General features: G+C 40.4%; 1 protein-coding gene across 1 annotated transcript in view; it reads left to right on the forward strand.

Annotated features, from left to right (window-relative positions):
- The window catches only part of LOC109918597 (opsin-3-like), a 53,354-nt gene that overhangs the window by 9,097 nt on the left and 17,948 nt on the right, over nt 1-26,309 (forward strand). Inside the window, exon 2 of the mRNA XM_020518528.2 lies at nt 8,456-8,784. Coding sequence (XP_020374117.2) covers nt 8,456-8,784 — 329 coding nt within the window. The remainder of the gene's footprint in view (nt 1-8,455; nt 8,785-26,309) is intronic.

The raw sequence follows: 26,309 nt of genomic DNA on the forward strand, positions 1-26,309 counted from the left end.
TGTTTTCTGAAGAAGGGTCTAGGCCCGGAGCGTCGGCCTTCCTGCTCCTCTGATGCTGCTTGGCCTGCTGTGTTCATCCAGCTCTACACCTTGTTATCTCCTTTGTGCTTCAGATTTCTGAAGCCTTTCCCCATTTAGAAAATAGTCTATGCCTCTGTTCTTCCTCCCAAAGTGCATAACCTCACAGTTTCCCACATTTCCACCTGTCACTTCTTTTTCCACTCTCGTAGCCTGCCCAAGTCGTTCTGCACCCTCCCCAGTTCCTCAACACTATCTGCCCCCCACCTATCTTTGTGTCATCTGCAAAATGAGTAACAATGTCCTCAGTTCCTTAGTCTAGATTTTTAATGTGTAACAGGAGTAGTTGTGGTCCCAATATTGACTCCAGCTGAATTCTCGAAGTCACAGGCTGCCATCTTGTAAAAGACCAATTTTAGATGTAAAGTAATTACAAAATAAAAGGTACAGTATAGGAATCCCTGAAAGTAATTCCCAAATTGAAGGAATGGAATTCTGCATTTCTAATGGCTCAGTTTCTGGACAAGAGTGACAATCATTTCCAGTGGTCACATTGTTAAATGGGTATTTCTGGTGATCATTTCCAGCAGTAACTTCATTCCCATGGCCCAGCGGGAGCATTCCCTACATCTGAACGAGGTTTACGTTCAAATCCTTACCCAAAACTTGATAATCCTTCAGTGTGTCATATAACTCGTGATGAGTTTAATTGCCAATAAAACGTGAAACTCGTACAGCAACGACCTGAAAATCCGTGGAGCGGAGCAAGTTGGCCAGTGTTTTGTTTCGCAGTTCACAGGTTATCTCTGACTTGCCGCAAGTCGCTGACTGATCTGTGAATTATTAACTGCGAGCGCCCTTCCGTTTCACTAGTGAGGCCAATTTAACAGAGCAGACAGGAGGAGTATTAACTCTGTCCAGACTGACAGCAACACGCACTGGCAGGAGGTCTAGGTTGAGTTGAATTAAATTGCTGAGTTCGTACTGAACTAGCGAAAACGATGTTGGTGTTCAGGGTCCCGTATGCATCGGCCAATCTGTCTCCCGAAGTGTGTATGAGCAATTCATCACTTTGTGCTCACGCCCAATAAATATGATTCGTACTATAGCAGTCAAGGGAGGACTGAATGTCAGGCATTTAATCCGTTTAAGACTTCAATATCATTCACAGAATAAATCAGCAATGTTTTAATAATGTTAATATAATAAATAATGATGTCACAATATTTTTTCAGAGCTGCTTCAATAATAAATTAGCGAAGACTCAGTTCAGCAAACCAGACCCTGGCGAGACAGCGAGCACCCTTCCGTTTGACCCGAAACGTTAACTCTGATTTTCTCTTCACAGATGTTGCCAGACCTGCTGAGCTTTTCCAGCAACTTCTGTTTTTGTTTCTGGCGAGACAGATCCCATTTCCTCGTTAACTCCTTCGGCAAAGCCCCAAGTTAGTGAATAAAAGTCACTCATAGAATCGTTTCAAGGATTTTCTGCCTGTGAATGGCAACAGTTTCAGTATTTTATTTACTTAAAGATAGTGGTGGATAAAGTACATAACAAAATATTTCAAACGGCACATTAGAAATTACACTAAATAATTTCTATCAATTGACCACTTTTCTTTTGATTCAATTACAAAGTTGAGACAATAAATAAATGTGGCATCAATTGTATAGATTAGTTACAAGCACATACCCCTAGGGGTGTTAGAAGTTAACAGCTCCTCAGTACAGTATGGCTGAAAGGCCTTTCCTCGCTGTGCATTTGTGGTGACTGCCTAGGCTTTAATGCCTTCTTTAGAACACTGTCTGGAGCTGTTTGAATGTGTCAATCTGAAAGTTCCAGGTAAAACAAAGAGCAGCTTTCACTGAGGTGATGGTCTTCCAAGCACAGTCGATATTCATTTCAGTGTCCACCCCTGGGAACGGACCATACAGCACCCAATCCTGTGTCATAGAGCTCAGGATGAACTTCAACAAAAATCACTGTATCTCTCTCTCTCCGGCCCTTTTTTGTAAAGGCATTTTCCTGAAGAAGACAAGTGAGTATCTCTTCACCACTTCAGCTGTCTCAGGGACAGTGTATAATGGCACCGGATTTAAGGTATACATGATCAATCTGACAAGAAATGCCCTCCTCACCACCAACCAATCTATATCTGGGTGCTTATTTGGAATATCTGCTGATGGTGCATTCTGCTAAAAAAAACATGGACAGTCTGCTCATCTCTTTTTACCACAGGATCTTGAGAAGATTCCATGCTGGCCATTGCCTGGTGAAATTTTAGTGACAGGTGTTTTCTATACACACCATTCCACAAGGGACTAGTGGTACTGCAATTTATGTGGAACATTCTGCAGCAATGTGGCCAGATCCATACATGTAGACCCTCAGCCCGTTGTGACACATGCTGTCTGTGTACCAAGCATCATTGCACAGCTTGACACAGTCATACACAAAAGTGACCGTGAGAATATGGACAACATTAGGTACATCTTTCTTCCCTCTGTAATCAGTGTTCTGTACCTGTTGTCCCCATGGATATGATCCATCTTTGACCACCAGCTAACATGGAAGATGGCTCAGGTGACTGCTGCACTACAGGTTTGGGGAATGGACCAGACCCACACCACATATAAACACCACCAAAAGCACCTCACATCAGATGACCAGGTTCTTAAGTGCAATGGACGGGGAGCATCACACTCACACATTCCCTTCCTGCCTCAACTTGTACCAAGTTTTAACACATGCCTGGCCCCTCAGAATCATATCACTAGCAGCTTTAAGTAATCTGACTCAATGGTGGAGGGGATAAAGGAACAACCAACCCAGTTCCTAAACAACATGGCCTTATTTTGTTTCAACTCACTGTGGCTCCCAAGGCCAGTTTGAACTGGATGCAGATGCTCATGCATCTGCACAGTGACAGCGGATCCAGGCAGAAAATTGTGACATTGTCCATCTATAGGGAGGCTTTGACCTGCAGGCGTCTGCTGCCTGACACTATTACCCTCTCGAGCCCACATGCTTCCTGATGGACTCAGCTAAAAGCATCAGGCATTACAGAAAAAAGGAAGGGGAGGAAGAGAAGGCAGCACTGCCTGACTGCCATTTTAGTCAAAAAGGTTTAGATTCCCATCAACTGGTAGTGTGGTCTCATTCTGTAGAGCAGTCAGATCCAATTGTGGATTCCTTGCCCAGAGTCAGTTATGGCTAGCACATCCATCGTGTAATTGTGTGGTATTCTGTCAAAAGCCTTCTTCTGGTCCAAGCTGATGAGACAGATGTTCACCCCTCTCTACTGCACATAAGTAATCATATCTGTAAATAGTGCAAAGCTCTCATTTAGCTTCCTGCTGGGTACACCACAGGTCTGGTTGGGGTGATTCACTGACGCCCAAACAGACTTGACCTAATGTACTTGGCCAGAGGTTTGTAGCCCACATTCAACAGTGAGATCAGTCATAAATTTGTAATTTCCGCCAATACCCCATTCTACTTGAATATGATGGTGACAATGCCTTTCCTCATGGATTGGCAGATGCTACCAGCTAGAAGCAGACTCTTGTACACATCCAATTTGTTTGAATGTGGTCACAGTAGACTAATCCCAGTCTGCTGGTGTTGAGTGGCTCTTTCAGGAAGTGAATCCTGGACATCCTGCCAGCCCCTCTTCTGTCTATAAGCATGGAACGATCTCAGCTCTATTAAGCAGCTCTTGCAGTAGATGCCCACCTGTGCTGTCAGAAAAGTTGTTTCTAACCACAGGAAACTTGCCCCTTGCTCTTTATCACACAACGCTGGTTAGGTAGGAAGCCCAAGCATGCAGAAGAAAATGGCAATTATGAAATCACTATGGACCCAGTTCCAATTAAAACAATTTGTGTCAGAACTATTTGTCCACAGACAGTTTTAACTATCAAAAGTAAAATACTGTCGGTGCTGTTTCTTCTTAGCTGTGCAGTGGTGGATGCTGAATTTGCTTTGCACCAGTTAACATCCACCAAAAATTTCATCACATTAGCAAAATACTGCTAATGCTGGAAATCTGAAATAAATACAGAAAATACTGGAAAAAACTTTGCAGACCTTGCAGCATCCAAAGGGAGAAACAGTTTCAAGGCTGAAATGACACTGCTTCAGAACTGAAATTTTTCCAGCATTTTGTATGCTTGTTTAATCACAGTCAAATTATAGTGCATGAGATAATGTGGTTCTATAAAACAATACGCCCAGATTTTTTGAAAAAGTGCAAAAAAAATTGCACTCATTATACAGCAATAGAAATATTTCCACACTTGGAACAGTCTTAAGTCCCCTCAGGACTTCAATCTACATCTTCAACATAGACTTCTCCAGCCTTCCACCAGCTGACATTTCTGTCCTAGCATTGACAAGCATTGCCTATCTCCTCACCCTCTGCATCGCCTATTTGCCCTCAGTCTCACTATATTCAATATCTATCCATAGAAAACTAAGTGCACAGCAAGGATTATGTGATATTACCTTCTAGTCAATGGTCGCAAATAAATATATCCACATACCAGCAATTAATTGCATCAAAGTGATTTTCTCCACGATTAGATTCTCTGATGAGATTTTGTCAAGACAAAGTGCTGGTGGTGGAAAATGCTTAGTTGAGGCTGGCTTACAAAGGGTGTGATTTCAGTCACCCTACTAACTATGAAACGTGGCTCCATCATTCCTGTTTTTCTTTTGGCACTGCCTGCCATTTTGGAGCCAAAATGACAATCATAACATGCACACAGACTTTCAATGGAAACTGCATCCAATGTTGTTTTGCTGTACTTTTCAGGGGAATATGGGTTAAACATCTTGAGTTTCTGTAAAGGTATTCTCACTAAAATCTGGCACTTGGTGCAGTGTCAGCTGCACAACAGGGCAAGGCAATATTAGAATTGTTAATTTCTGTAAAGGTGTCCGTGGCCACGAAGCTTTATGATTCTGATTCCTCAGAGAAATTGATATTTGTGACATCCTACATATTTCTATCCATTGTTGCATGGAACTGCAGCCTGAGAGGATGATGAAAGTAGACAGTCAACAAGTTCATAAGGAAATTGGATGCATGCTTAGAAATAAACTTGTGGGGTGTGGGGATAAGGCAGGGCAATAGATTTGACTGGGTTGCTTTACATAGAACTAGTATGGACTTGAAAGACCAAGCAGCCTGTTTCTAAGCTGTAATGATGCTAAAGGATTTCACTGAGGATCTATATTCCCAGCAGGGTGTTTGTATGCTGATTGTTGCATCTCAATTATATCACATATCACTTTCTGGATACCACTTACCAACTCTAAACTATTTCATAATCACAACGTTGTCTCAGTGTCCAGCTGTTGTGTAACCATAGGCAGAAAATTGTGATGGTCAATGTCCAAAATCTTGGCAACTATCATGATACCTTCATTCTGCCACAGTCCACTATTTTAGCTGCATTTGAGACATCAGAAAACTTGATTCATGATCCTGGTATGCAATGCACAAACACATGGACAGCTACCATATGCACTGTGATAGAGTGGACCATTGACCTTCTGCCAGTCAGCCAATCCTCTATCCATGCCAGTACCTTGTCCCAAACATCATGGGCTCTTATTTAGCAGTCTTCTGTGTGGCACCTCATCAAAAGCCTTCTGGAAAACCCAATAGATCACATCCACTGACTCTCCTTTGTCTAACTTGCTCATTACCTCCTCAAAGAATTCTAACAGATTTTTTAGGCATGATCTCCCCTTGATGAAGCCCTGCTAACTCATCCCTATTTTACCATACACTTGCAAGTACAATGCAATCTTGTACTTAACAATGGACTAAAATCTTACCAATGACAGAAGTCACACTAAGGGATCTTAAATGGAAGTGTTACATTAACCATTTCCAGTCCTCTGGAACCCTCCTTGACTCCAGGGATTCCTGAAAGATTATCACCAACGCCTTCACAATCCCCTCAGATATTTCTTTCAGAACCCTGGAGTGTAGTTCATCTGGTCTGGGTGATTTATTCCCCTGCAGACCTTTCAACATCATCAGCACTTTCTCCATAATGATAGCCACCATGCTTATTTCTGCATCCTGCCTCTCTTGAAATTCTGGTATGCCACTGGTGTCTTCCACTGTGAAGCTAAATGCAAACCACCACAATTTCTTTGTTCCCCATTATTATTTCTCCAACCTTATTTTCCAGCAGTCCACTGTCCACTCTTGCCTCTCTCTTGCGATATAAAATGTGCAATCTTCTTTCATATTACCAGCCAGCTTATTCTCATATTTCATCCTCTTCCCCACTCCCCCCCACACAACTCCCCCCGTCCCCACACACACACACACACACGCACACCCCAGTTATAGCTTTTATAGTCGTCCTCTGCTGGTTTTTAAAAGGCTTCCCATTAATCTTCACTACTTTGTATGCATTTTCTTCTGTTTTTTATGCTGTTAACCATGGTTGTATTGTTCCCCTCCAAGTGTGTTTCTTCCTCCTTGGGATAAATTTCTGCTGTGACTCCCAAATTACCCCCAGAAACTCCTGCCATTGCTGCTCCACCATCTTCCCTGCTAGGCTCCCCTTCAATCATGTCTTTTTAGTTATATTACCTCGAATTCTACCTTCTCCCTCTCATACTGCACAGTGAATTTTATAATATTATGGCCACTGTCCTCTATGGGTTCCTTCATATTAAGCTCCCTAATCATGTCTGTCTCATTACACATCACTAAATCCAGAAGTGCCTGCACTCTAGTGCTCTACCACAAGCTGCTCCCAAAAAATCATTCCATAGACATTCCATGAATTCCTTTTTCTAGGATCCACTACCAACCTGATTTTTCCAATCCCCCATGATTACTGTATTATCATCTTTCTTGCATGCCTTTCTATTTCCTGATTTATTTGTTGCCCGACATTCTAATGATTGCTAGGAGGCCTGTACACAGCTGCCATCAGAGTCTTTTTCCTTTGCAGTTCCTGAAATCTACCCACACAGATTCTATGCCTTCTGACTCTGTATTGCTTCTTACTATCAATTTAGTTTCATTTCTTACTAACAAAAACAATCCTGCACCACCACAAACCCTCTCACACTGCTCCCTCCACACCCCGGTCATCTGCCTGTCCTTTCAATAGATTGTGTATCCTAGGATATTTAGTTTACAGCCCTGATGCCTTTGCAGTTATATCTCTATAATGCCCACAACATCATATCCACCAATTTCAAATTGCACTACAAGCTCATTTTCCTTATTTCATATACTGTGTGCATTCAAGTAGAACACCCTCAGTCTTGTGTTGAACACTCCCTTTCTCGTAGCTGTCCCCTTATTTGCTGTGCCTGCAATTAGATTCCTGACTTTTTACATACTGTCAGTCCTATTACTTGTATTGGAAACTTTAACAACCTCTGCTGAGCCCTTCTCCTTCACCTCCCCCCGCACCCTGCCTTAGCTCGTTTAAAGTCCCCATGACCTCAATTTACCTCTATTTGCAACATCAGTTCATCTACCTTATTCCAAATGTGCTGTGCTTTAAGATACAAAGCCTTTAAGTTTGTTCTACCATTGAGTTTCCCTACACTTTTGTGGTCCCTTGATGTATTATGACACTCACACATTCTGCCCCTTCCATTTATTTTCAGGTAACAATCAGCCCCATTACTAAACAATAATACTATATTTTCTTTTGCCTTTGATTTTATCATTTTTCATGCAACTGAACCGACTTCCCCACTATTTAGTTTAAAACTCCATCCGCAGCCCTAGTTAGCATTTTGCCAGAACTGTAGTTACAGCATGTTTTAGCTGGAGCCCAGAGCATTGGAGCAGCTCATTCCCCAGTATGGTGCCAATGTCCCATGAATTCAAACTCGTTTCTCCTACAATCTTTGAGAGACATGTTTTTCTCTTTAATGTTGTTGATCCTATGCCAATTAGTTTGTAGTTTAGGAAGTAATCTGGAGATTATTACTTTTTGGGTACTGCCTTCTAATTTAGCACTGAGCTGCACATGCTCCCTCAGCAGAACTTCTTTCTTTCTACCTATCTCATTTGTACTTATTGGACCACGACAACTAGATCATTCCCATCCCATTCCAAGTTCCTCTGCAGCCCAGATGAGATATCTTAAATCCAGGCACCAGGATTCACCACCCCCTGACTAAAGAAATTTCTCCTCAACTCAATCCAAAAGAGTTATCTCTTCACACTGAGGCTGTGCCCGATGCCTGAGTCTGTCCCACTCATGGAAACATCTTCTCCAAGTCCACTCTATCCCAGTTTCTCAGTATTCTCTAAGTTTCAATGTGATTTCCCTACATTCTCTAGTTTTTCTAAAAAAAAACATTGTCCTTACGGTATAATTTAAGGATTTCTATATATTTCTTCTGAAATTTTAGTAAATTATTTGTTTTTGTTCATAGGCACTGTATCATTGATTTCATTGACTATACTTTCATACGATCGTTATATTACCATCACTGGAGCCACAGAAGCCGACAAGACAAACTACAGCAAAGCATTTGCATGGATTTCATTTTCTTGGATCTACTCATTGATATGGACATTGCCCCCTCTATTTGGATGGAGTCAGTATGGTCCTGAGGGACCAGGAACCACATGTTCCGTGAACTGGCATTCAAAAGATACAGCCAATGTGTCCTATATTGTGTGTCTCTTCGTCTTCTGTCTGGTCATCCCCTTTCTGGTGATTGTCTACTGCTATGGAAAGATATTGTTGACAGTGAGGAAGGTAAGTCTCACCATGACTCTCAAACAGTTTCTATGGATTGCAGGGTACCTAATGTAATCCCACTATGTGAAAAAGGTAGAGAAAAAGTAGACAATGATATATCAGCAGTCTTACATCAGTAGTAGGGAAATACTAGTGTCCATTATAAAGGATTTAATAGCAGAGTACCCAAAAAAACAATGACAGGATTAGACAGAGTCAGCATAGATTCATGAAAGGGAAATCATGCCAAACAAATCTACTGGAATTTTGAGAGGATGTAACTGGTAGAGTTGATAAGGGAGAGCCAGTGGAAGTGGTTGGACTTTCAGAAGGCTTATGATAAAGTCACACATAAGAGGTTAAAATGTAAATTTAATGCGCACGAGACTGGAGGTAATATACTGACATGGATAGGGAATTGGTTGACACACAGGAAACAAAGTGTAGGAATAAATAGGTCTCCTCCTCCCCCACGTTGCAGGTGGTGACTAGCAGGCTACTGCAGGGATCATCAATGCTTGGATTGCAGATATTTACGATATATAAATGATTCAGATGAGGGAACTAAATGTGATAATCTCCAAGTTTGCAATCAACACAAAGCTGGGTGGGAAGGTGAATTGTGAGCAGGATGCAGAGATGCCTCAGTGTGATTTGGACAAGTTATGTGAGTGAGCAAATACACAATAGACAAACTATAATGGGGATAAATGTGAGGTTAGCTCAGTAGGCTGGTCTGTGATGCAGATTAATGGTAACAGTACGGGTTAAATCCCTGCAACAACTGATGTTACCATGAAGGGCGCTCATTCAACTTTGCCCGTCACCTGATGCATGGTCACCGTCAGGTTAAACCACCACCAGTTATCTCACTCTAATGAGACAGCAGCCCTGTGAACCTTTGGGACTATGGCAACTTTACCTTTTTACTTGATCCTTATAATGGCTCTGGCCATAATGGCATCTTTTTACTGTCATGTTTTTGGCGATAAATAAGATCAAACACTTTTCCATAGTCAAAAGAAGCATGCGGAAATGCTTTTCTTTGCTTTATATACTTATCAAATTATTGTTCTTAGGTTAAATATTGTGTCTTGTTCCTTCTCCATTTCTAAGTCCAGACTGTGCTTCATCAATTTCTGCTTCAAATATGCTATTATTTCTACTTTGATTTTCAAAATAATTCTGAATGAGATGACTCATTAAGCTTATCATTCTAAAATGAGTGCCCTTTAGGTTTTTTAGGTTTTTCAACAAATAATAAATGCCTCAAGTCTCTTGGCCTCTCTATCCTTTACTACATATTTGATCACAAATTTCTATTACCACTTCTAATACTATTTCTCTGCAAGCTTTTAGATGTTCTAATGTTCTTCATCTGCGCCTTGAATTTTCCTTAAGCACTTCATTTCAAACTATTTGTTACATCTGATATCATTATGTTCAGAGGTATGTACTCAAATTGGCAGCATGTGACTGGTGATGCTCCATAAGGATGTGTGTTAGCGTATTAATTGTTCACATTATTAACAATTTGAATATCCAAACTTACGGATGACATGAAGTTAGGTGACATTATATACTGTGTAGATGACAGCATAAAATTACAAAAGGATATTGTTAGACTAAGTGAATGGGTAAAACTGTGGTAGATGGAGTCAATGTAATTAGCTGTGAGGCTGTCCATTTTGGACTGAAAAAGGATAGGTCAGGGTATGTTCTAGATGGCATGAAGTTAAAAACAGTGGATGTTCAATGATACTTGGATTTCAGGTGCATAGATCTTTCAAAAGTCGTAAACTGGTGCATAAAATAAACAAAGAAGCTAATGGAATGTTAGCCTTTATATCTAGAAGACTGGTGTATAAGGATGCAGGTGTCATGCTGCAGTTATACTAGACCCTGGTTAGACCACACTTGGAATACTGTGAGCAGATCCAGGTAACACATCTCAGGAAGGATATATTCAAGGGAGTACAACACAAGTTTAAAAGAATGATCCTGGGATTAAAATATGAGGGGAGATTATACAAATTAGGCCTGTTTTATCAAGAACTTAGAAGTTTAAGAGGTGATTTGATCAAAGTCTTCAAGATATTAACATGAAAAGTGTAGATGAAGAAAAACAATTTCCACTGTTTGGGGATTCCAGAATTAAAGGGGAAATAGTCTGAGAACTAGGACCAGACCACTCAGGAGAGATGTCAGGAAACATTTTGACACACAAAAGGGTAGTAGACGTTTGGAACGTTCTTCCACAAATGGCATGAGATAGATATATTTTTGCTAAACAAAAGGAATATGGGCCAAAGACAGATATATGGAGTGAGGCCACAGATCGGCAATGATTCGCTAATGACAGAGGGGCTAAATGGCCTACTCTTGTTCCTATAGTCAAAAAGAGCCGAAATCCAAAGGTAAAGCAACAGTGATAGCCCTTGACATCAAAACTGCATTTGACTGAGTGTAGCATCAGGGTTTACGTTAGCAGACCAGCAACACACCAAGGTATAATTTTAAAGTATAAAACTCTTTGATATTCGTTTATCCCCAATGACTGGAGTAGTAGTCATATGTTGATTTTCATGAATACTTCTTTAATTTATTGTGCTAGCATCAAGACTAGGAATCCGTATTATGTTAGATCACTTTGTAAGTGGGAAATTAATATTACTGTAGCATTCTATTTTGTGCTCATCAAGCACTTTTTTAATACTGCATTATATCCAATGAGCCTTCAGTTCTATTTACTTGAAGGATCATTATTTGTTTGCCTGTCTTGAGTCAGAATAATTGAAAAAGAACATTTGTTTCATTCAATCTCCAGTATGGTCTGTTTATTTCTGTTTATTTATACATCAGTTGTGCTTGACCTGTTAACGTACAGTGTATTTTCACCTATTTAATTACCATGCTAATATTATTCTAATTGTCAATTCAGAAAGTATCAAACTCTATTGCCCAACCTTTGATTATTTTAAATGGTCCATTTGGCCTATGATTTCTCTTACTTAATGCGCTCATTTGTCAAATAATGCAATATTACTTGAGTAAATTAGGTCAACAATTTAAGTGGTAAGTGTTCAAGTCATAACTCGAAACATGTAACAAGGGTCAACAAAATGCTTTCGCTTTTTGTTCTGAGCATGTGAACACTGCCTGCAAGGTCAAAATGAAACGCTTATCTTGAATTGCCTTCAAGAAGGTGTTGGTAAGCTGCCTTCTTGAGCCACTTAAGAAGCAGGGCTGAGTGACAGAGAAGAAACAGCAATATAGTTCCAAGTCAAGTGGTGTGAGACTTGAGGCAACCTGCAAGTAATGGCATTCCCATACAAATACTGCCCTCGTTTTACTACATGGTACAGGTTGGGAAGATGCTGTTGAAGGTGGTTATGATGATTGCTACAGTGCATCTTGTAGATGGCACACACTGCAGGAAAAAGAAATTAACATTTAAGGATGTGGTGTCAATGCAGCAGAGTGCATGGACTTCAAAAGTGTTGAGCCTTTCAAGTATTGAGTACAAAATAACAAACTAAACATTAATAATAGAGTAGAAGGTTTTTAAAATGATCTTTGATTGCAGAGTATGTTATTTCTGAATCATCTTTGGTTAGATCCATATATTTAAAGAGCGCATGCACAATGAACTAGAATGCCAGAGATATCTCTCAGAGGTATATCAAGGGAGTACTAATACCCCAAGTGTTGGGGATTGATTAGCTCAATTGAGCTAAAATGTAATGTAGAACAACACCATCAGCACAAGTTAAACTCCTGTACCAAGAATGGTAGTTCATAGTGGTCTGCCTCCTTACTTTACCCTGCTTGACCCATAGTGGTGCGCCTTTGGCTACATAACAACTTATCTTTCTCTAATGGAGAGAGATGTCTGTGATCTTTCATGAAAAATGGCTAATTACCATAACATGATCTGTGTAGTGTGATTTGACATTGGGACACCCAAATCACAGGGTTAACAATGATATTACATTCTGCCCATGACAAATGGAATCCTGACATATATTAGGAGACCAAAGCCTAACAATCATGGTGGGTGGTCTGCCATACCCCACGTTGACTTTTTTCACAAATTTATTAGATCTTCAGCTCACTAATTATGCAAATGGCTCAAACAAACATAAAGAAAGAGTGGCAAACTTGGTTATGGCCACCAGGACTTTGTGGTATCCATGCCACAGGTGCCATTTTTAAATGTAACATCTACATCTATGGCCGAAAAAGGTGAGCAGCCTTGGAGATGTTAAGAGCTCCATGGAGCAACCAACTGAATAAACTCAATCTCTCTGAATAGCAAAATCCCTCCATAAATGTAGTCAATCTAATGAACCTTCTCTGGATTGCTTCAATGCCAGTACACATTTCCTTAGATAAATGCAACAAAACTGCACACTGTATTAAAGAAGTGGTCTGACTAGTGCCTTGTATAATCTTAGCAAGACTTCCCTATATTTATATTCCATTTTCTTTGAAACAAAGAGCAAGATTCCATCTGCCTTAAACAAAGAACTGTGGATGCTGGTAATTTGAAATAGAAACAAAGTGCTGGAGAAATTCAGCAGGTCTGGCAGCATCTGTAGATGGAAAAACAAAGTTAACATTTCAAATCCAGTGACCCTTCTTCACACCTTTTCTCACATCAAGTCTGTGGTACTAGATATAACACAGTGTGGAACTGAAGGAACACAGCAGGCCAGGCAGCGTCAGTGGAGAAGGAAAGCTGACGTTTTGGATTGGGACCCTTCTTCAGAAGTCTGTTGTGCTGTTCAGTTAGGTCATGCTAATCTGTCCTCTAACTCCATCTAACTTCCTTAGCTCAATATTTCTTAATACCTTTGGTTAACATAAGTCTATTAATCATAGATTTATCATTATTATTGGACTGGCATCTGCTTTTGATGAAAGCGATTTTCTACATATTTACCACGCTTTATAAATAGAAGTATTTCCTAATCTCTGCTCCACATGGGATAGCATGGATTTTAAGATCAAGTCATTTTGATCTCAACTTCTAGAATCCAAGGAAAACATGTTTAATTTATATAATCTCCCCACAATTAAATCTGTCAAGCCTGGGGTATTATTCTAGTGAACCCCTTATTGAGTTCCTTCCAAGATCAATACACCATTTCCACACCACAGTGCATAGAACTGTGTACAATATTCTAGATGTGGTCTAATCAAAGTTTTGTATAGCTGTGACAAAACCTCATCACTTTTATTTTCTATCACTCTTGTTGAAAGTGCTGCTGTTGCATTAGTCACCGTAAATTTGTTTTTCTAACCAGCTACTGCACTTTGTTGATCTGTGTAACTGGAATCCTAAATCCCTTTGAAACTCTACTGTTTCAAAACTGCTCACCATTTAACTAATTTTAACCATTTAAGTAATATGCAAAATGGATGATCTCATATTAAGCAGCATTGAATCCTATATCTCTCGTTCGCCCACTCTCAATGTCTGTTATTTTGAACTAATCTACACTATGATGCCAATGATCTTTCTATCAAAGGCAAAGTCAGATGCAAGGCTGCATAATATGTTATCCAAGTTATTAATAAATATAGTGAATAGTTGAAGCCTTAGCACAAAATCTTTATGGGGTACCACTAAATGTTTCATTTCAATTTGAGTATATACTAATTTTCCTTTGTCTTGATATTTATTCATTGTGAGATCAGCTGTAAATTGTGAATTCAAACCCATCAGTAGAATTTATCAATAACAGTTGTCTGACAAAGGTTTCATCTAAATATTTTTATACCCTGGAGCAAGCAATTTGGTCAGGCAGATGTAATGCTTTCAGAGGCTGCTGAACTGAAACAATGAGTTACTTACAAATCTGTTCTTCTGTAATTTATGTCAAGCTGCTCATTTAGAAACTATTGGTATTAATGAAACATGCTGCTGGGAGTGTACGTCAATGTTGACATAATCGCAGTCATGCAACTAACTGATGGGGACAGGCATAGCTGCACAGCCTCACCCTTGTAGAGGAAACCATGCTTGCAATAGCTGCACTTTCTGCCATTTCAAGTACAGCAGGCACACTCACTGACCATGCAGTTGCAATATCTATTGATTAATGTCATCTAAACCACTTCACATGGCAGTTTTATCATGATGATGTCAATGAGTTTTAGTATTTAGATACAAAGGACTGTCAAAAAAATGGGCAACTTCATGCTATACTGATTCATACTTTTAAGTTTATTTAGTGTGACAGTCTGATGCCCCAGAATAATTGTTACTTTCAATGGTTATTTTGTGTCAATGCTAATTTGAAATGAATTGCAAAAACCGTTGTCCCAGAACCAGCCCTCACTGCTTCCCCAGTAGCCACGTACTGTCCCACACCTCAAGTGAAGTGGTGAGCCGGCTGGTTAGTGAGGCAGTGACCAGGGTAGCAAGGTGAGTAGGAAACAGGGTGCAAGGGGAGCAGGGATAGTGAATGAAGGAGAGACAGGGCAGAGAGTGAGAGATTGCAACAAGTGGTGCACCACAAGCCCTTTTCCAGTGCAGTGACAGGAGATACAGTAGCTCGCCATCATTAGAGTGACCATGAGTGAGGCTGTGACCAGCGTTGTGGTTGAAAGTGTGCAAGTTGACAATATCCTCCTACATAATCCTCCACACACCCCTCTTCCCACACATCCCATAATCTCTTCCAATGTACAAAGCTGCAAGATTTTATGTGCGTCTCTGGTTTTCCCCTCCCAAACCATTTGAGCTGATTTAATTTCAAAAGTGAGCTTTGAACAACAATGTTACATTTGACTGGAAATAGATATTGATTCAATTCAGTACAGACAAGGTTGGTTGTTAAAACAGAAATGAATAGTCAGGACCTATTCAATACATGAAAGATTTAACATTTCACAATGTAATCCTCAGGTAGCTCATGTTGCAAATGCATTTCGTTTGTGCTTATAACCTGTGATGACATCACAAAGAAACATTGTACGCAGTGAGATCTAAAATCCTGTAATTCCCTTACAGTAAACATACATTTTATCGTGATATTTTGTGTAAGATGCAATAGGTGTTGAAAATTTACTCATTCGCAGCAGCCACAACAATTAACAAAAAGCTGCTACAGCCATCAAGATCATTGCAGCAAGCCCATACTCCCTCTCTTTCCCCGGCTTCCATCTCACTAAGACTTAGTTGCTGTTAGCCTCATGTCTGACTTTCAATAAAATTGAGATTAAGAGCCCTCAAAACTGAGGGGCACAACTTTATGAAGAAGTTATGTCTCTTTCCAAGCCTTTCAAATTGTTCGCATGTTTGCATGAGGATCTGTACGGCAAATGAACTGAGCAGCTCAGGATGAACTTAGAGAAAGCCCACTCCATTTCTTTCCAAATCTATTTTGCAAAGGCACTTTTCAGAAAGGACTGGATGATGATCTTGCCTGCAGCATCTCAAAGGCATTTTGCAAAGGTGGTGAGACTCTGAGCATGGAGGAATATTCTTATCAACACCAGACAGAGTGTGTGTTTTGGTGCGTGTTTGAAAGTTGTAGTGATGAGGGATGCTGTCAAAAGGGCTTTCAAAGTCTGTTCAGGATACATGAAATGTTACTTATTTTCTGTAGGGCTTTGAAGACATTACATGCATGCTTAACGAACTTCTGGTCAAAAGGTGTTTTTCTGCTCAAAAATCTTTCTACCAGGTATAGGTGCAACAATGTTGTGCCAACGAAATGGAGTGTTTGTCAGCAATGTGAAAAGGTCTATCCCTCACAACACCAGGAACCGGTAGAACTTTAGCAACTTTAACACTTGATACTTGCGCACTGAGGATTTGTTCAGTTTGATGTAACTTTATGCAAAGGTGGACACCAGTAGGATTGTGGTAAAGGGTACATTTAATTTGATTTGATTTATTATTGTCACATACACCTAAGTACAGTGAAAAGTTTTGTTTCGTGTGCAGTACAGGCACAACATACCATACAAAGACCGTGGGGGTGATTATATTCCTCACTCTGTTCAAAGTTATGGCTACAAGAAGGTGCACAAAAAGCAAGATTAGCTTTAGATTTGAAATTTGAGAGGTCCATTCAGAAGTCTAATAACAGTGGGGAAGAAGCTGTTCTTGAACATGTTCGTATGTGTGTTTAAGCTTTTGTATCTTCTGCCCAATGAAAGAGATTGGAAGAGATAACAACCGGGGTGGGAGGGGGCTATGATGATGTTGGCTGCCTTTCTGAGGCAGCGAAAAGCATAGATGGAATCAATGGATGGAAGGTTGGCTTGCCTGATGGACTGGGCTGTGTTCGCAACTCTTTGTGGTTTCTTACAGTCCTGAGCAGAGCAGTTGCCGTACCAAGCTGTGATGCACCTGGATAGTAAGCTTTCTATGGTGCATCTGTAAAAGTTGGTGAGGGCCCTTACGGACTTGTTCAATTTCCTCAGCCTCCTGAGGAAGAGGCATTACTATGCCTTCTTGGCCATCACATTAACACGGGTGGTCCAGGACAGACTGTTGATGATCGTCAGCCCCAGGAACTCTCACCTATCTCTACCTCAGTTCTATTGATGTAGATAAGGGCATGCCCTCATCCTTGTTTTCCTAAGTCAATGATCAGCACTTTAGTTTTGCTGACCTTGGAGGGAGAGAATGTTATCTTTACACCAAGTCACCAAGCACTCTACATGTAACTTCCCCCCACGCCACCCCCCAAACCCATCCCTATCTGCAGATTTATACATCAAAATTCCTGTGGACACTGTCCATTTCTGATCCTCAATTGAATTGGAAGGCTTGGGTGATTTCCACAATGTCACTGACAGGTATGGACCAGACTTGTGCCAAGTGCAGATCTGCGGAGAGCATCTCACAACTGATGGCTGAGGCCTTACCCATGATGAAGAAGGGTTGCCACTCCCATCTATCCAGTTTCTGTTTGATTGGAGCTCTACACTGCTCCCAGATTTTGGTGCATGGTGTTTCCCTGTATACTCAGCAGTTTTTATGCAGGCTCACTTGAAAGTGAAGGTGATGAAGCATTGTCAGGCCAGTTCCCAGAGAATGTGTTTGTAATGGTGGCTCAGTTACAGATTGCACAGTAGAAGGCCACATAACTACTTCCAGCATTCTGGGTGTTGATCTGCACAGTGTCCTGCTGTGATCATTTTAGATAACGATGACTACACATCTCGTTAAACAGCCACGATGCGCTGAATGGTCGCCTTCTGCCCTGTAACAATTCTGATTCCATGCTACGCATGACTGCACACCATCTAGACATTGAGAGAGTGGCACTCTCCCAGCTTCGAGCTCACATCCAGCATCTACAAAGCATCACTCTTGCGGCCAGTGACTCTGCACCACATGGGAAACATGCAATACTTTTAAAACTGCGCAATTTTTTCTCCCGCTTCTCTCTTTGGCAAGAGAGAGAGAAAGGATGTGTTCAGTTTTGTTTTCTCATACAGAGCTTCATGCAGACATGCAAAAAAAATTGCAAGAGTTGGCAAGAGACACGACATCTTCATAAAGTTGTGTCACTCATTCTCAAGGGCTTTTATATCTCAGAATTTTATTGAGAGTCAGACGTGAGGCTAACACCAACTATATCTGAGTAAGATTGAAGCCAAGGAAAGAGAGCAAGTACAGACTTGCACAGCAGTTTTTTGTTGAGTGGTGTGGCTGCTGACAAAGTGTAAATTTTCAACATCTAGTGTACCTTTCAGAAAATGTCACATTAAAATGTATGTTTGCTGTAAGGAGGTTACAGGATTTTAGATCTCACTACATGTAAAATTTCTTTGTGGCGTTGTTACAGGCTATAAGCGTCAAGAGAAATTCATTTGCAAGGTGAGCTACCCGGGGACTATATTGTGAAATGTTAAATCTTTCACGTATTTAATAGATCCTGACTATTTGTTTCTGATTTTACAACCAGCCTTGTCTGTACTGAATTGAAGCAACATCTATTGCCAGTCAAGCTTAGCATTGCTGTTGTTCAAAGCTCATGGCATTCTATGCTTTATAGATTATCCCCAGGGATTCACATCATGTCAACAACATCAATTGTTTTGGAAGGGCTATCAATTTCATGAAAGCTGTTTCAGTACAGTTACAACATTGGCATCTATCTGAAAATGTGGAAAATTACCCAGGTATGTCCTGTACACAAAAAGCAGGACAAATCCAACCATCCAATTACTGTTCCATCAGTCTACTCTCAAACATCAGTAAAGTGATGGATGGTGTCATCAACAGTGCTAACAAGCAGCACCTGTTCAGAAATAACTTGCTCAGTGACATCCAGTTTGAGTTCTGCCAGGGCCACTCAGCTCCTGACCTCATTACAGTCTTGGTTCAAACATGGCTAAAAGAGTTGAATGCTAGGAGTGAGGTGAGAGTGACAGCCCTTGACATCAAGGCTGCATTCGACCAAGTGTGGCATCAAGGAGCCTTAGTAAAACTGGAATCAATGGGTATTGGGGACAAACTCTCCACTGATTGGAGACATATCTGGCATAAAGGAAAATGATTGTGGTTATTGGAGGTTGGTCATCTCAGCTCTAGAACATATCTGCAGGAGCTCCTCAAGGTAGTGTCCTTGGCCCAACCATCTTCAGCTGCTTCATCAATGACCTTTCTTCCATCATGAGGTCAGAGGTGGGGATGTTGGCTGATGATTGCACAATGTTCAGTGCAATTCACGACTCCTCAGATATTGAAGTTATCCATGTTCAAATGCAACAAGACTTCAGCGATATCCAGGCAAAGTAACATTTGTGCCATACAAATGCCATGCAATGAACATCACGTAAAAGAGATACAGAGACATTCTAACCACTGCCCCTTGACATTTAATGGTGTTATCATCACTAAATCCCCACTAGCAGCACCCTGGGGGTTACCATTTGCTAGAAACTCAACTCAATTCACCACAAATATAATGGTTACAAGTGCAGGTCAACAGCTAGGAATACTGCAGTAAGTGACTTACCTCCTGACTCTCCAAAGTCTGTCCACCATCTGCAAGGCACAAGTCAGAAGTGTGATGGAATACTCCCCACTTGCCTGGCTGAATGTAACTTCAACAACTCAGGAAGCTTGACACCGTCCAGGACAAAGCAGCCCACTTGATTGACACCACATCCACACCATTACTGACGCTCAGCAGCAGCAGTGTACAAGCTATAAGATGCACTGCAGAAATTTACCCAAGATCCTTAGACAGCACCTCCATCAGGAAGGACAAGGGCAGCAGATAAATGGAATGCCACTACCTGCAAATTCCCTCCAAGGGGCTCACAATCCTGACTTGAAACATATATCACTGTTCCTTCCCTACATTTCATGAGTGAATAAAAGAAGGCTCTACTTGATCTGCCTGAATGTAATGGTATTCCAGCACAATGAATTGTTTATAGTCAAGTGCGAAAGACTGGTAAATTTCTAGGTTGAGGCTTAGGAGCTGAGGAATACACAAAAGATAAGGATATAATGAAATGACTCAATAAGGAAAGTACACTTGGAAACTAGAACTCAAAAAAAACACTCTGGGAGCGTGCAGAAGAGAATGGTTTAGAGAAGCATAAATTGTAAATAGAACTTATAATTGCAAAGGGCCTTGTAGCAACCAGAATCAGATGCTTTTCAGAGCACAAGTTTGCAACCTACCTGCTAATCTATGTATTGGTACTTTAGAAATGCAGGAAATCACCTTTGTCTGATGGTAAAGCAGTAATGAAGGAGATTTACAAATAAGATGTCAAAGTATCTCAGCAGCCTTACATCCTATATGGTGTTGTTTATAGAACTGCAATCTAAAGAAAATATAGGCAAATGAACTGTCCTGTATATATAGTAGTCTTAGTTCTATTAAGATAATGCTATCTCAGTCCTAATCACTCTAGGACAGGCTGCATGGGGTTTGGGGGCCCCATGTGACTTGCTGACGGGCCCTAGTTTGGCCCACATGGCCATCATTCAACCTATGGTCAACATAAGAAGCTGCTCCCCCAGAGGATGCTTCCCACCCCACCCCCTACAATTAGGGAAGAAACAGACTGCTTGGAGGAGCAGTGTGTAGGACATTGTGATTTGCTGATCTCAGCACGAGGCCTGGGGCTTCAGTGGATCCTGTGGGACAGGCAATGTGAGGTTTTCAGTGAGACATTGTCTCGGAGAAAAGGAAATAAGAGTCATGCCCTTTGGAGTGGGCAGGTGAGCGAGTATGGTTCAGACTGTCAGGGTGACAGTCAGGACATTCTGTGGGGTGATGGGAGTCAGTGGTTGGACAGAGTTTTTTTAAAATATCCCAAAAACATATACTTTTCCCCAAAAAGCTTTGGCAGTGAACAGCTTTCCATCACTCTGAAATAACACAGTGCGGAGCTGGAGAAACACAGCAGGCCAGGCAGCATCAGAGGAGCAGGAAAACTGACGTTTCGGGTCGGGATCCTCTTTCCATCACTTTCACTGGTTGGTCTTGTCACATCCCTGATCAACCATTTGGTCAAGATGCTCCAGTTGGCTAATTGGCATTTCCAGGGGACGCGCTCCCTTCACAGTCACCTGTGCTGCTCCTCAGAGCCATGAATCAGCAAAACCTGAGCCACAACAAGTGATTGGGTGAGTGACAGGGGTTGAGGGAGGAGTGGAGAGTGCTTTGAAGACTTGACGGGTGAGACAGTGACGGGATCAGAGAATGTAAAAGTGACTGAGAGTGATGAGGATGGATACCTGAATAATTGATGGCAGTACGAAGTGACTGAATGATGGGTGGCCAGGTGAGTAAAGGGTTGGTTGGGTTGGTGACCAAGTGAGTGAATGGGAAGGAGGGAGGGATGGAGAATGTGTGTGTGTGCACGCGCGATTGAGGAAGGGAGGGCATGAGCGAGTGCCTAGGAGAGATGTGTGATTCAAAATGGGCGGTTGATGCACGAAGGATGGGTGACTGAGTTACCCATGAATCCAGCCAGTCTTCCTCCTCTTCCCTTTCCACATGCTTCCACCTCCCCACCCACCAGCTCAGAAACCATACTCCAACAGAGGCAAACCAAACTCAGTGTTAATTAATTCCAATCCCTTAACTCGTCTGCAGTCCCTGCACTGTTCCCTGATGTCAGGATTTGAGACCTAGTTATTTTCAATGTCTAGATCTATTGCCTAATTGAAAAAGGGAAAAAATAAAACATTTTTTAGCTGTGCTGCTTGGCTGTTTTGAAAGATCATTTTTACTAATGACTTATTTAAATAATCAACTAATGGTTTTGGATTAGCTTCCTTTCCTCTCAAAATACATCCCTATTGTTATGGCAAACTTTATCCTCCAGAAATTTGCTCATCAGCGTCCTAAAATGAGAGAGAAATTGAAGTGTGGCCCTCCATGCAGAAAGGTTAGAGAGCTCTGCTGTATGAGCTTAAAACATGATTGATTCTTATTAAGTTTGATTTCTCATAACTTTCACTTCATTTGTCTTATTGAGAGCATATGTGAACCATCATGCATCCTGGATTAATCAGCTGGGATATGTTAGTACATATAAAGTTGACTTCTGAAAGGGGCTGTGGGTGTGTAAAATCCTTAGAATGAGTCGTCTTTCAGTGAATAGTTTTAGTTGTAATTGGAGATGAAAAGAAAGCTTTAATCTGATTAACATTTTGGAACATGTCTGAACAGCCTGTGTAACGTTCCATTAATGTGAGCAAAATTTAATCTGATCCAATCACTCTGCACACCAACAAGTATTCATATCTGCAGGAGACACTTTAAAATCAAATACTTATTTCCCATTCATTTCTTGAGTACCAACTAAATTTTTCATGTCATATTCCACTTTAGTGCAGTATTATTGCTTCCTTTGCATAACAGATGTCCAAAGACCTTATTTGAGTGACAAATTTCTTTAAGTAAAAGTCCTATGATAAAGAGTAGAACACCAACTGGTACTTTCAATTGTTAAAGCATGTGAAAACAAAGCAATAAAAATTAAATATTTGGGGTCTTATTTAGACTTCAATGTTTGTACTTAATGACCAGCCGAGAAATAGGTTTTACCAGATAAGTTTATTTCCTACACACTACACGCTCAAACCACAAAACTCTCACTGTTTGTTAATTTATGATAAATCTAGCATAATAAGTTGCCCTTGTATAGCTAGTTGAATTAAGAGGCTAAATGCATTAATGAGGGAAGAAGGGATTTATACTGAAAGCTGTGACACAGGAAAACTCCTTCTGAAATGTTACAGAAATTGTTATAACTGGACTAAGATGTTGAAGAGTTTGAAGCTTTTCATTGCCGGTATTGTTATTGTTCTTTTTAAAAAGAGTGCAAAAAAATTGAAGAATTTTTTTAAAAATGATATCACATCAATAAAATCCTGGATTGTGATTTTCACTGCTTACCCATTATAGAGGCCCTTGGATTTTTAATTGCCTGTGAGTTTACGATCATGGTTTAATAGTAGCAATACTACCGGTACCAAAACAATAACGTTATTTTTTTTCCCATAATGTCATTACCACAGAAACATAACACAAACAGCCTCATTGAAGACGTAATCAAAAAAAGATGCTAAATCCAAATGAGGAGGTTTGACCAAAACTTTGTCAAAGAGGTGGATTTTTTTTAAAGGGAGGGGTCTTGAAAGTGGAGGACAGGGTGGAGAGGCAGAGAAGTTGATAAAGAGAATTGTAAAACATGCAGTACAAGGCCAACAGTACTGACATGACACTGTCAGTGTGGCACAGAGGAGTTTCCCATTTCAGCCCATCACGTTGCATTCGCTTTTCAGACGGACAATTCGGTTTGGTCCACTGCCCTACTCCACCCCTTTCCTAGTATATTATTTTCACATGTCTGTACAATTCCCTTTTGGAAATCTCCTCTAGTGTATTCCAAATCCTAACCAATTGTTTGTTCAAATGATTTTTCCTCATGTCACCTCAGGTTCTTTTGTTGATCACCTTAAGTTTGTACCCTTTGGGTATTAACCCTTCAGATAATGGAAGGTTTCTCTTCACTTACTGGGTCTAAACATTTCATGACCCTTAAATCTCCTCTTAACCACCTGTGCAATGAGAAGGGCTCCACTCTATCCAGTCTATCCATGTAGCTGTAGACCCTGATCTCTGGAAACTTTCAATGCTGTACCTTCTCCTAAAGGCTTCATATCCTGCTTAAAGTGGGTGCCAGGATTGAATGGACACAATGATCTCTTAGCAAATTAGAAGTCAATGCTTGGTGTTGAATGCTGTCATCCAGCTAAATAGATAGCAGAACGTGCCAGCTACTTTGTTATATACATTTGAATTAAATATTCTTGACCTAGGATACATGTGTTCAATTAACTGGTATGCTGTGAAAGGCAGCTGCTTAGTGGAGATTGAATTTCATGCTTGACAGCGTAAATGATACATAGATCAATGTCTGTTGAATTTTTCCACTACAGCAATTTCTTTTCAATACCATTAGATCAGTGTAGAGAGCGACCTTTGAAGCTTCCCAAAATCCTTCCAAAAACATGAGCTCCCTTACACATCAAATAGTAAATGTGAGCTACCACTGTGAAATCACCATTTTTGATTGTGAAAATGGATAATGCAATAACATTAAATTAATACAGCATTTATTGAATGAATTCATTGTACAAATATTTAACTAGAGAATGACCCATGCATATCAGTGGAGGGATCAAAAGGGGTCAGTTTAAGTAGTATCTTAAAATGAGAGGGAGTCGTGACTTATAGTTTTAGGAAGGGGATTGCTTAGGGCTGAAATAGTTGAAGGCACAGATGGAACAAAGACAAATCTGAAGTACCTAAGAATATATAATCGTGCAACACAGACTGCAGAGTGTTTGAGGGCTGCAGGAGATCAAAGCAATTGGAAAGGATGATGCCACACAGGGAGAGAAACACAGGAATGTTAACTTCAAAATTAAGATATTGCTGGATTAGATACATATAGTTCATTCTCTTCCCTGAAAGACATTCATGAATCTCTTCGAATGCCATGGTGACATCATATAAAAAAACGTTTTTTTTAGCATGTAGGTGCCAGTCAAGTTATATAAATGCTAGTTATTTTTGGCTTATGGATTTCAAAAAAGTTGCCATGTCACTGTTTCAATGCCATTTCCTTACTCTGGATGCACTCAATATTGGCCTGGGAAGTCACTTCGTGGATTTAAAAAAAAAAATTCAATGAATATCTTTTCAGCATATTCAAGTTTGGTAATAAAAACTTATTTCCTGATAGCCATGACCCATAAACGCATTTTGAAAATGATTCTAGTTCAAAGGCATGCCAGAAGAATGTTTATGAGAAAATGAATATACATTCAGCATGCAACGTGCTGCCAAGTGACTTATCTCAGGTAATTGACCAACAAATTGCCATAGCGTCCACACCATCTTTGTTAGTGGCAAGTTAAAAAAAGGAAAAAATAGATTTCTACAGACAACTGTAAAGATTGGGAGGGGGGGGAGAGTGAGTTAATAGTATCTTAAACTACTAAGTTATCAAGTGAAGTGCTGATGAATCAAATTCAGTGAAACAATTATGAGTATGATGTTTTGAACAGCAGACCAGTATAACTCAGTAACTATCTGGAAGATGCCTATTCTTTCACAGACTGGCAGGAGCTGAAAGAATCCTGCTGTTTTAAATCCAGCAGCAATTCTTAATCATTGCATGCTCAATAGTGTTAAGATCTAAAAATTATTTATTCAGCTACTTCACAAACATGATTGGTGAAGTAAGACTGCTGTTTAATTTAGCATAAACAATATTAAGAGTTTCTGTTCTTGTTTTACATAAGAATGCAAGAAATAGGAGCAAGAATACATCATAAATTGATGCCATTCTGCTTTGCCATTCAACATGGTACTCAACTCCACTTTATCATACCTACTTTCTACATTCCTCAATTCTGAGAGATCAAATGTCTGCTTTAGTTATGCTCAACAGTGCAACATCCGCACCCCAAACTGAGGTATAGAATTTCAAAAAAATTTCACTGCCCTGAGTGAAGAAGTTTATACTCCTCAGTCCTAAATAATCACCCCCTATTCTGTGATTGCACCTATGTGTTCTAAATTTCCAGAGGAGACAAGCGCTTAGTGCTCATCCTTTCAAGCCTATTAGAATTTTTTGTTCCAATGAGATCACCTCTCAAACTTTTAAATGAGAGAAAAATAGTCCTAATTTTCTCAGTCTTTCATCATAACACAACCTTCTTGTTCCTGGAATGATCTAGTGAACTTTTGTTCAATTCCTTCTATTGGAAATGCATCCTTCCTTCAATATGGAGTTGAAAATTATGCTCAGTATTTTAGGTGTGATCTCACCAAATTCCTGAACAATTGTAACAAGAATTCCTCATTCTTGTACTCCATTCCCCTTGCTATCCTCTGCTTCAGTTCTCTGCCCAGAGGCTGGTCTAGTCCCCAGTTTCATACCCTTCACTGTAGCTAGGGCAAGGAGGTAGTTCACAAAACCACAGCCAAATTTACCAATAGCACAGGGTTAACGATACTAGCCCT

Source organism: Rhincodon typus, chromosome 13 (genome assembly GCF_021869965.1).
Source record: "Rhincodon typus isolate 14 chromosome 13, sRhiTyp1.1, whole genome shotgun sequence".
Classification (NCBI taxonomy): domain Eukaryota; kingdom Metazoa; phylum Chordata; class Chondrichthyes; order Orectolobiformes; family Rhincodontidae; genus Rhincodon; species Rhincodon typus.